This window comes from Barbus barbus (genome assembly GCF_936440315.1).
Source record: "Barbus barbus genome assembly, chromosome: 17".
Lineage (NCBI taxonomy): Eukaryota > Metazoa > Chordata > Actinopteri > Cypriniformes > Cyprinidae > Barbus > Barbus barbus.
The window spans coordinates 24303496-24316035 of record NC_136745.1 but is presented as its reverse complement, the minus strand read 5'-3'; the positions used below and the strand labels follow the sequence as shown (position 1 = coordinate 24316035).

The 12540-nt window shown below is 37.6% G+C and overlaps 1 protein-coding gene across 1 annotated transcript in view; it reads right to left on the bottom strand.

Moving 5' to 3' along the window:
- Nucleotides 1–11971, bottom strand: part of LOC306882977 (glypican-3) — a 152326-nt gene extending 140355 nt beyond the window's left edge. The window contains exons 1-2 of the mRNA XM_079438015.1: nt 11479–11971; nt 745–906 (exon numbers count right to left, since the gene is read on the bottom strand). Coding sequence (XP_079294141.1) covers nt 745–906; nt 11479–11635 — 319 coding nt within the window. The 5' untranslated portion in view covers nt 11636–11971. The remainder of the gene's footprint in view (nt 1–744; nt 907–11478) is intronic.
- Nucleotides 11972–12540: the final 569 nt, after the last annotated feature.

The following is a 12540-nucleotide window of genomic DNA, read 5'->3' as shown; positions in this document are numbered from 1 at the left end:
TAACACTAGATAGGACTCACTTTGAAAGACTTTGCTTTATAAAAGTAGACAAAAATTGCATATTCAATTTTTGTTAAAAGTGCTCAGCTGCTTGTGTCATGCTCAGACATTTTATTTATTGCCTTTGCAATAAATATACAGTAAGCCTATGATGCCTGTTTAATGAGGAACCAAAAGGAGTGAACTGATGACACAATCAACGAACACTTCACTGTTGCACTGTTGACGCCACAAACACTTATTTCTTAACTTTTTAAGTTATGCTTTAACTTTTATATCTGACATAAAAGACTAATCGGCCTTGCACCTTAATTAGGATCTCATATTGTAGAATATGACTAGCAAGAATCACCAAAAAAAAAAAAAAACTGCACAGCCATCCGAATGTGCAGTCACATTTACCGTTGTCTCTTTCATTAGGAAAACATGCGACCAGGAATTCTGTGTGTGGGTGAACGTTTTTCACATTTCACAACTAATTAGTCACCATGATAACCAACAAAAAGTTGCTTGGTTTGAAAGTGACCATTTTATTGACAATGAATGTTTTTGGCCCATAAAATATCACAATGTGACTGCACCTTTGTCAGTTGACCTAAAAACACTGGTTCTCATTCATGAATCATGATCAGAATAAATTTCTTTACAACTTCATAAAGCAAAAATGTCTTAAACTGAAATTTCATAAAGTTTCATGAATCAGTCCCAGTGTGTATTATTAATTGCGTTGTTGCAGAAACTCACCTTGAAAGAGGGCGGCATTCTGAATGATGAGAACTTTGAGCTGAGCGCTGGTGGTCTGGAGACTGGACTCCATATTCTGTTTGGCAATGAGCAAGTAGCGCTCCTCCATTTTGCGAGAACAGCAGGTCAGGCCTTTCGGCTGGCACACCTGCAGATCTGAGCCTGAAGAATAGGAAAGAGGCACAAGATTTGTTACAGCCCTCGCAATAAACAAGTAAACCGACTTAAATTCCATCTGAAAGCATGTTTGCTTTATGAGTCAAGCTTCAGAGAGAGATGGAGAAAACCATTTGTTTTATAGAGCACATTGTTTACGTTACCTATTCAAATTTCAAACACAACAAAATGAATACCTGCATGCCTCTTAACTGAAACATGATATTTAATTTCTATGCAATGCATTTCATCCTGCCAAACTGATTAGCAGAGAACAAACACTCATTAAAGGAAAACAAGATAATCAGGGAGAACGTTTCGGTAAAGACGGACCCCAGGAGACTACTACTATGCAAAATCTGTCCATTTAAAGTCTGAAGTAGTGCAAATCCCATTGTGGATTGGACGAAAGAGACACGGATGAACAGAAAAAACAGTCAACACATTGACAGGAATGTCTTGTTGAAGTGAATGAAGAGGTGACGGGTGATTTGTTGACACCCGTTATACTAGAATCGAAGTTTGAAGGTTATCTATTAAAGAGGCATAATTGGATTTGTTGGGAGATAAAAGCCTATTGAGAAATACGCTCTCTGGATGAAGGTGCTTCAGTTCGTGGATCACATATGAATAATAATCTAAAAATGTTCGTGCCCTGTGGGGAGAGAAAGAGAGCGATGCTATCTGATCTCTGCTGAATCAAACATCAAGGATACAGAAAATAAAAATGACCAATGCCTGATTAAGTCCCCCATGTGTTAAATTTGATGGCTATGAGGTGGATGTAAAAATAATAAAAAATGCACACAATCGAAATCTTACAGAGGTTCATTTTCACATTCTTTTATTTATCAGCTCTTTTCGCAAATAAGCATAAAACATCAAATCTTCTTACATTTTAAATGTTACTTTGTGAATTGCAAATGCTTTCCTACTGAAGTAGGAAAAAAAAACTACACACAATACTCACGTCTCATCTTGCAGAACCTCCAACACTGAATAACACATGTAAAGGGTTGTTTTGGGCAGAGTGCATTGTGGGATTCCATTGCATTCAGGTCAAACAGACCTCTCTGCATGTGAACCAGGACTAGGAAACAGCTGCTGTGAAAATCAGTAGGATTATTGCAACTGTTTTCCCCGGGGGCGCGGATCCACATTTGGAAATGTGGCCAATTATCTTGCGATTACACATGCAAGGAGAGAACTTACGCTCCGCAAATCCTCAGCCCTTTCAAATTTTAATTTCCATTATTATTTTGAAAGAGCATCCTACATGCAACTTTGTTCTCAGTCACTTCTCACCTCTCTGTCATCTCATGCATCTCAGAGCAGCGCTGTTAAACCAGAGCCAAATGAAGTGTGTGAGTGTGTGTATGTCAGCTACCTGAGGGGGTGGAGGTGGCACTAGGTTGATTGATAGTGCTGTAAACAAACTTCAGAGGAGTCCCAATGCTCCAGTTCATACAGACATAGAAGATGATGATGGGGTAGGAGAAAAAGAGGGCATAACACGATCTGGGCAGAGACGAAAGTGTCACTGCTCTCTTTAAGAGAAGCTTTTTGCTGCACTTTGGAATGCTGTCATAACTATTGTAGAGCGTTCGACTAAAAGGGCGGGATAAAAATAAAACAGGATAAACATTCACAGTGTGATGCTATCAGATAGCAAATTTCCTCATGGAGGAGACCTCAAGAACATGTTCCCCAGTGAACAGCAACAGACAGAACCGAAAAAATTAGAATTCTGTGATCGTTTACTAATCCTCTTTTTGTTACAAACCCGTTTGACTTTTTTCTTCTGTGAAACAAAAAATTAAGATATTAGGGGGGCGGGTGTCCAAACAACACTGGACCCCAGTAACTTTTTTTTTAATATATCTTATTTTTTAATCCTAGAGAAAACCTCATACAGGTTTGGAACGACATGAACGTGAGTAAATAATGACTAAAAAACGTTTTTGGGTCAGTATCCCTTTAAGGCCTAAATTAGTGTAGTTACTGACTAGTTGATCATATGATAATGATAATTATGACATTCTGTCAGTGGTATTTTATAAAAAAATAAAGGACTGAATGAAATATACCACATTTTTTGTTCTTAGTTGTTACACATTTACTATGAAAATGATCCAAGCACTTGGCAACAGAATTGTATTTCTGCTTTCCAAATATTTTCTCACATTTAATCGTTAATGGAAATGTTACGATTCAGAACCAGAATCATTAAATTCCTTTCGATTCTTATGCTGAAAGACTGCTGAATAAATTACCACATTTTAAATTTTCAATCCTTGCCAGTTCAACAAATCCAACAAGAAGTCCTAAAAACATACTCTACAAGTTTGTTGATTGAAATAACTTAATAGACCATGAAAGAGATTAAAATGCAGGAAATTTAAGTGCTGACAAATTTTAAATCCCATATGAAAATGTGAAGACAAAATGTCAAAGAAATCGCCTTAGGGGAAAGGAAAAAATGCTGATCTACTGAGCACACAGCGCCTGTTAGGAATGGGTAAATAAACCCATTAACATCACATGCCATCAAATACCAACAAGAAGCAAGAAAAACCCAACACTTTCTGATCTGCCCCAATACGGATATGAAACGAGAAATCATGGGCAAACCTGCCATATCGTGCAGATGGCACATTTCATATGCGCACCGACAGGCTTAATATCCAAAATCAATACTTGCAAAGGCCCGGCGACAGATACGATCGAGCTAATTTCAGATTCCAAGGCAAATTTATTAAGCTGTCAATAGCCTAGCGAGTGGAGGGGCGGGGGGAGAGCTAGCAGAAGGGAACAGGTATGAAAAGAGAAAGAACTCAGACAGATTTAGTAATTATCTTCAGCAAAACAGACAATTTTATCAGCACGTCTGCTGTTTGCAGATGATAAATGTACTTTATTAGAGAAGTTGCAAGCTGTCAGGAAAAAGTGAAGGACTTTACAGGAGGGAGATTGCTCCCAGCAGAGAAGCATAAACAAATATTACATCACAGTCTCTAACTAAAGACTGCTCATAAATACGACTGATTAGATTGTTTGTCTTCTGAAAATGGAACAGAAAACATTTGTTCGAAAAGAAAATGTAGATGCCTCAGTCTGAGAATTTGACCATACAGACGTCATTTGTTTGCCTTGTTCTAGCAGCAGTTTTCAACTCATACCGCCAGTATAAAACATTTTATACTTACATATAACATTTTATAATGGCTTTTATTAAGATAAAGGAAAAAAAAAACTTTTAAAATGTAGTTCAAAACATGTAACAAAATTTTACACCGTTTTGAAAAATCTTTTAGACCATTTTAAAGGTGCCATAGAATGCATTGATACAGTATTTTTAAATTGTTCTCTGATATCTACACAGAAGGTATGTGGCTTAGGTAAGGGCAAAAAATCTCCAGAAACGATTTTACATGTCCATTTACAACCCTAGGATTCAGCAAGAAGGAAGCACAGGGAGGAAAATATATATTTAAATACTTTCTCTCGCAGTTATATCGTCGGGTAATTATACTGTATATAAAACGCGGGCATCAGGGAGCCGTTATTAATATGCGAGGCATTGAAACTGCTTTTGAACGATCCATCGATCGCGTTATAGTTTCACTTTCAAGAGACGCGATCACACAAACTATGTTTACATTATGGAGCAACAGTACTTACCACACATTTCACAAGATCAGATGCTTGTCAGTGGTGCTCAGGATCTGTAAGTCATTCGCCATCATCCTCATCTCTCCTTACTGAGAGTGAAATCTTGTGTACTGTCACAGGCTACCGCTAGCAAGGAGCTAACCATGTCCCTTTAGTGGCTTGCGTTATTTGCTTTCTGTGCCTTTCTGAATACAGACACCAACCCATCCGTGCACTTCACACCCCCTGCACGGCCTGGAACATAACATTTATTGTGTTATTTTCGCTGTTGTCCGCGCTTGTTTATTTACAATACCTGCAGAGCTTCTGATGGTTCGGCCGGCTTAGAACAAGGGCGGGTTTATGCAAATGTTGGGGGCGTAGTGATCCCGACTGTTGCGTCACAGTCGGTGTTATGTTTTGATTCGCCTGTTTTTCAGTGGTCTTTTTTAATCACGAGATTTACATATGAAGGAGAAAACTATGGTGTTTGAGGCTCACTGTATGTCATTTCCATGTACAGAACTGTTATTATTTAAATATGCCAGGGTAAAGACAGTTTTTCATTCTATGGCACCTTTAAGCAAAAGTAATACATATTGAGAAAATGTGATAACATATTTTCCAAAGTATGAATGTACACATCATGTTTCACAAATACCATAAATTATCCATTCATAAATATCGGTACGTTTTTGGGAGGTTGCTTCATAAGACCTTTTAAAACCTGAACTAACCAGGTCAAATTCTAAGATATTTTATAAGATTTATTAACCTTTTTCTAAAAAAGTAATACTTGCAAACATTCAGTGAGAGATACAATCAAGCTACTTAACTGAATTTTTTAATTAAGATTTTTAATCACAATATCAGGGCAGTTGTATCGCCCTGATATTTGACTTTATATCCTCCCAAATATTCAGTTCATAGCATTTATATACTGTGAATTAAATTTAAAAAGTAGAATCATGTCACTGACCATAAGAACATTAACACTGCTAGATTATGAAATGCTTAACATATCTTTAGTTAACAGTAGTTAGAAATGTCACAAAGTGTATATGGTGCTACTTTTCCTCAGACCCCCTGTGTACCTTCAAGGACTCCGGCTGAAAAACATGGCTCGAGCCTCTATATAGTTACGACCTCTTCCATATTCATTGTCCACCGAGTCATGACACACTCTCTTCCTTCCTTATCGCCTAAAATTTCTAGAAACTCCTAAATTCCCCCTCCCTCCTGCAGCCTCAGGTGTGTGAGTATCCCTGTCGGAGCCCAGATGAAAAAGATGGCTCTGACGGAGACATGGTGAGCACTGTATACACATTTCAGCCTCACGCTCCTCCTTAACAAGCCTGAAGACACAGAGCACAGCCAGATGCATGCATAAGCGTGATCTTAAGAACCATTTATAAAGCTATCAGCATGCAAGTTTAATGGGGGCTGTGGGGAAAACATGCTGTGTTAAAATACAGAAAATGTTAAAAGGATGTTATTAGAAGCATGAATTATAGAGCAACGACACAGGAATTATGACGTTTCTTTCTAGACTCGCTTCAAAGACATCAATATGTGTGCACAATTAAAAGAAGTGGAAAGTCAACGGGTTGATGAAAGTATACGAAGTATATGATTATGAATCGGGCTCCTCTGCCAGGGAGGCAGGAGAGTTAATGGACTAAAGCAAAGCCGTCTGTCGTCTTACAGTGCCATTGGAAGTATTTAATGAAAGAAAGTACCTCAGACTTCCACAGCATGGAGCACACGAGGGTGAGATTCAGTTTGGGAAAGATAAAGTAAATAACAGCACAATAAATGCCTGCAGCTCGCACAAACACGCCGTGTTGCTCTGTTTCAATCAGCCCAGGAAAATCCAAGATATGTGCTTTAATAGAAAGTCTGACCACAGTCATTAGTAGAAACTTTCATGGCTTGTGGGCATGTGATCCCTCACCTTCAACTTTAAATGGACTACCAGAGACATTGACCTAAGCCATTATCTCATAATTACAGAAACTGTGTGGGCATTTATCAAAATATGAAGGTACTTCACTGCCCAAGGCACTGTCTACTGCCCCTTGACACTATACGAAAGTCTCTTAAGGAATTCACATACTGCTACGAAAAATGGTAGAACCTTCCAACCATTAAATATGTGAATATATGAAGTTATCACTGCATGTGAAAATTAATATGTGCATTGAAAATACATTATTGTTATACAATAATAATAATAATAATAATAATAATGCTTCATTTATTCTACATAAAAAAAAATTATAATATATGAAATATACTAAAAATACAATTTAAATAAAATACGTAACATTTAAATAATATAGAAAAATATTATTGTAATTCAATTATTAATTTTAAATTATAATGCTATAATTTGTTTAAAAATAAATACATTTAGTAGAGGAAACAATATGTACTTTTAAAGTAGAAATATGTAATATGTGAATGGTACTAATATGTGAATAAATAATAAACATAATAAGCGAATAATAAATAATGATGATAATCAATTTGATTGAATATTCATACATATATCTTGAGTTATGTTTCCAAATATTAAATTTTTAACTCTCGTGTTTAAAAATGCAGCTATAAATCAATGCATTTTTCTATGATAAAATACTTCCTCAAATCTCAAAGACAACAATAAGTAATCCATTTGTAGATTGATTTCCCCCCAAAAGTGTAAATACTGTGGTAACTTCAAAACATTTGAGCATCCAGACACAGGCTCAACCGATGAGATTGAAACAGGACTTGACTAACCAATGGCAGATGTGGTTTCCCTATTTACAATTCTTTTTGTTGAAATAAGACGGCATGCTTAGCAAGGTAGTTTATAATTTCTACAAGGACTTGCTTTTGATAATTGGAACAACAATACTGTCAGCACTGAGAGGATCTAGCCTTTGATGGGGTGAACAAGGGTCTCTGAAATGCATTCTGCCATTACTGACATTAAAACAAGCGGCACAGAAGCCCCTTAACACCCTCTTGAGGGAGGTCAGTGGCACTTCATTAGCTGGATCTCATTCGTGAGTACCAACGGATGGGAATACGGCTCCCTCTCATCTCATGTTGATCAGAGAGACTGCTGAGAGATGGACCCTGACTTCACTTTGTACTCAACCCTCTGAACCCCTCATTACTCAGACGCTCTCTTCAGCCAAACTATGAGTTTAAGAACGGTCATCCTTATTTGAGCACTCATTATCTAATAAAATATTTGCAGGGGACGCCACATCAAAACGTCAGATTGATGTAACGACTGTACGTGCGAGCCAGAGTAAAGGTGCCTTTGAGACTACAAAGACAGTCAGCTGTCTATTGTGCTTTCACATTCAGCTCTTCCTCTCGGGATGAGGAGGCCGGGATGAGCGAGAGAGACATCAACAAAAAAAAATGGAAAAGACGTGTCAGTGGAGAAAGGGAGAACCTCTCCATTGGCTTTTTTGGTCTTGTGGCCCCCTGGCATTACATGCGGTATGATTAGAATTCAGTTCAATCTTCCTGTGGGCTGCATGTCTCGGCTTGGCCTTCTTGTATTCCATTGTAGATACATCAGTCATCACATCCTCTCTTCTCTCTAATGTTAGTCCATCCGTTTCTATCTCTCTCTCCATGCTAAAAATGCTCCTCTCTCCATCCCACTCAGAGAAGCCAGTAGAGGTCACATTTGGCAGCTGAACAGAAATCACAAATCAGCCATACATCACCACGAGTTTAAAGCCCACCACCGGGTTTACTGGGGTCACAGGGCAGCGGATGCAGCTGCCTGTTGCGTGGTTCAGAAATAGGTGTCTCTGAAGGTGAACGCTGCATATAATACGAGAAACAGACCAAGAGAAATACAAGTTTCTGTAGCACAGCAAGTGTGAACTTTTGGAACCAAACTCACAGGAACTCAGAACATGAGATGCGATACAAATCAACCAAAGCATTAAATCTGCAAGCAGGCCGAGAGAGAGAGTAAAACTCTCAGTGGAATAAATAAAATCACTAGAAGGTGACAGCAACACTATACGGCCCGAAGTCGTTCCCATTTCCAATTAACATTAAGGTTGTCTACATTCATTTGCCACTTCAAGGCCAGCAACGTGCACTGGGTTCGGAATAGATGCTCCATTTGAAGGAAATTGGATGGCTCTTTTTGCACAATGCTCTTTGTGTACAAACAAGGCTTAATAAAATAATCTCAAACGGTCATTAGATTTGATAAATTATGATGTTATATGATTGGATTCATATAATGTCAACAGGGACATTATATGTCTTTAAAAGGGAAAAGTTATTAAGTTAACTTCTTTCCTTCACACATCTATTATGATGACATTTTTCTAAACAAGTATGCCTCTTAAGATGCATTTGGCCAACACATAAATCAATACCAAATAAGGGGGCAAACAATTAACCTCACATTCTTTCATAGTCTGACATAATACAAGGACAACCAATTAAGGTTTCTGGCTACATATGCTGGAGTCGCGTAGTATCGGTTCATATAATGAATCAAAATGAATAAAGCCAAAGGCTTCTCCGCACCACTAATTACTGCACCAGGCATAAAGTCCAGAGCCCGGTGCCGCTGGGATTATCAGGACTCTACACCGCCTGCGGCACACTTCCGAAAGAAAAAAACTCACAGTTAGTTCTTTCTCTGAAGAGCAATGTTTAGGTTTCAAAATCTAGGGCTTCAAAAAGGCTTTTATTGCAGGATTGTACCCATCTGTACATGAAGTCCCATACCAGCTACCGAAGAGGAGCGCAACCAACCCAAAATGCTTTAGAAGAAATTCATATGAAAACTGCAGCATATACGAGTTTCATATCTTATGCATGCAATCTGGTAAATTTTCACAATAACTGACAGTAGCACATTTAATTTAAATTATACCAGATAGTGGATGCAGGTTCTTGCAGTCCAGTAAGATATGCAATGCAATCACTTACTTTTTTTTTTAGATATGCAATGTTACTTTTCTTAAACTCTGATAAAGGTTAAAATGTGTTAAAATTCCTCTGAGAAGGCAAATGACTGAGAATATCACTCTGTTCCTCGTCCTTAACCCAATTGCAATCCATTTAAATTGCAAATGCGAACTCTGCAAAAACGAACAGCACCTCTGATTAAATGGAACTGGGAAGGTCACTTTATATCTCCTGAAAGCAGCTGAACCATAAGGGATCACTCGGGTTTTACACTCATGCACCTACAAGTCGAATGACATGGCGTTAGAAAGACTCATAATGGTTCAAATTAAGTAAATAAATAAATAATAGTTTTTTTTAAACAGAAAACAACTTGTTTGTCTTTCTCGATTTTAAAATGCAAAACTTGTAATGTTAATTAACTTAAGTGCAAAAACGAATGACTGGAATAGTGATGTAAGCTTATCTTGAGTTCTTTTTGAAGCTATTGCTACCACGAGGGGAATAAATGAAGATACTTGCACATAAAGCAGCCTAACAACAAAATGCAGTCACTAGGGAAAAGCAAGATCCTTTTCAGCAGAATTTTTGTTGTGAGGGCCAAACAAACTCTCTACCCCACTTCTCTCCAGCCTCCAGTGGAGACAGAATTAAAGCTTCAAGCAGCTAAGGGGAGATGTCAAGTAGAGAGCCAGCCATCCATCCTGTCATTCATCTCAACTCATCTGTCTCCTCAGCTCTCCGCTGGGAAATGTAGCAACCTCACTAAACAGACTAACACAATTCGCCTTCTCCTGCATGACAGGTAATTCACACTATATGGCTAAGAGAAATACATTTACAGCTCTCCTCGGGCTACTTCTGCAGCCACCGCTCAGAGCTGAAGATGACAATCCAGTCAGGATTTCATCTTCAACCTACTGATAGAGCTTCACATCACGCAGAGGGTGAAAATAATATCCCATGAAATGATCTACAGGAAATGCAAACATAAAAAAAGGAATTGTATGGCAAGTCATTTTAACATTTGGTTTTTAAAAATAACTAGTGACTAGTAGCCTATCCTTTTCAATTTCACTAGTGTAATACTTCAGTTTAGTACTAGTCACTAATTTGCCTATTCATTTGCTACTATAATCCCTTTTCCAATACTGAAAACTAAACTACTTGAAACACATGTTTTTTAATTGAATTGGGGATTTGTGGTTCAGATATACTAGTCACTTTTAAGTAGTATGCATTCTGGTTGTTGCTGGCACCTTCTACCAGTATCTCAATTTGAACGAAATGAACAGACACTATATTCATATTACAGACTGTTACAAGTAACAACTGGCATACATGGTCTCACAGATAGCGGTCTAGAATGTAGCTATTAAAGCTGGAATATATAGTCCTATGTGACATGTTTGTATTGGAATATATAGATTCATATAGAATTTATCAAAAATGTGCAATTTGTTAAAAGTTACTATAACAACTACAAGAGTATAAACACTACTAGTGAATAATTAATAATTGGGAGAATATGCTAATCACAGTTGAATTAATAACTATCAATAATTGAAAAATACAGCCTACTAGTTAAAGTTAAAAAGGAAAGCTATACGTTTTTCATTTCGTTTTGACAGCAGTTTAATACTGAAGGTTTATAAATTGTATTCGATTGCTCCTGGGTTTTTACAGCATTGCAACTGGAATATGGCTAAATTCAGGATTACTACATGTACTTTTATACAACGTTTCTACGTGGAAAACATCAGGCTAACAACAGAATCATATCGCACTGTATTTTAATAGGCTACATAAATCCACTCAATATCTAAAAGACAATAAACATAAAAACCACACACAAACATAGCATCACACTTTATGTCAGGTTTAAAAATAATAGTGCATGTCTTATTAAACGGCAGGTAAAACTTTTGGACAGTGTTTAGAAACCTTTTTGGACATATTTTAATTCGCAGCTCGGTTTACCTGAGACTGGCGTTTCTGGGGTCCATTTCATCCCCGGGTACAAAAACTGAAAAGAGGAGCGCACTTCGAGACAGTCCAGCACCTGACTGTCCGGCCGAGAGAACTGCAGCATCAGGACGCACAAAATCAGCGCACCGTTCAACTTCAGTCCAGGCATTATGAATCCAAATGCGCTGAAGTAAAGAGATATGTGGCGCAAAAACGCTTCCTGGTGATAGATTTGATTATAAGCGCAAATGAAGAGAGCAGGAACGATCTGCGTCGCCTGAAGTGAGCAGAAAGAGATGTGCTGGACTCAGCGGCAGCATCACTGAAGTGAGTGAGAGGAGAGACATGAGGAACTCTTCATCTCCACCTAATCATTAACAGACACAAACTTCATGCCCACAAATCAAGGTCGATTTACACGACTCTTGCATTATTTAAATGAACCGGTTACAGAAGAAGCCCATTTGGTATTTTACTCTTTCGTTGATATTAAAGTTATGACTATGAACAGGAGGCGCGTAATGAATCCCCGGTCATGCGCGCAGAGACCAAGATCAAGTCTGGGCTACTACACAAAATTCAAATGGACTTTTTTTCCCCCTACCATATCTCACTCACATCTTACGCTAATTTAATTGGTTAATATATGAAATGTGGTAATATAAGCAGGGGATTGGATTCCAAGAAAAGTCTATGTTATGTGACTAACAAATCAACATTTTCAAATTCATTTGAATATGCAGCAAACAACAAACAGTTTGTCACATTTCCAGCTATCTGCTGCCATCTGGTGCTGGTGAGGGTTATTGCAACATACAGTCACTAATAAATCTCTGAAATTAATTTCATTTTAAGAGGGGTGAGATAGAATAATAAATAAAACTTTATTGAGAATTAAAACAATTTAAATAAGCACAGTATACATATTCAAAATGAAGAAAAAAAAAAAAAACATGCAGGTAATGCAATCTAGCGGATTACAGATGGATACCGTGCAATTTTTGTTGGAGGATTTTTGCCACTATTAAAATTGCAGAATCATCCACCCGAAAACAGCAAGACATTTGTATGAAA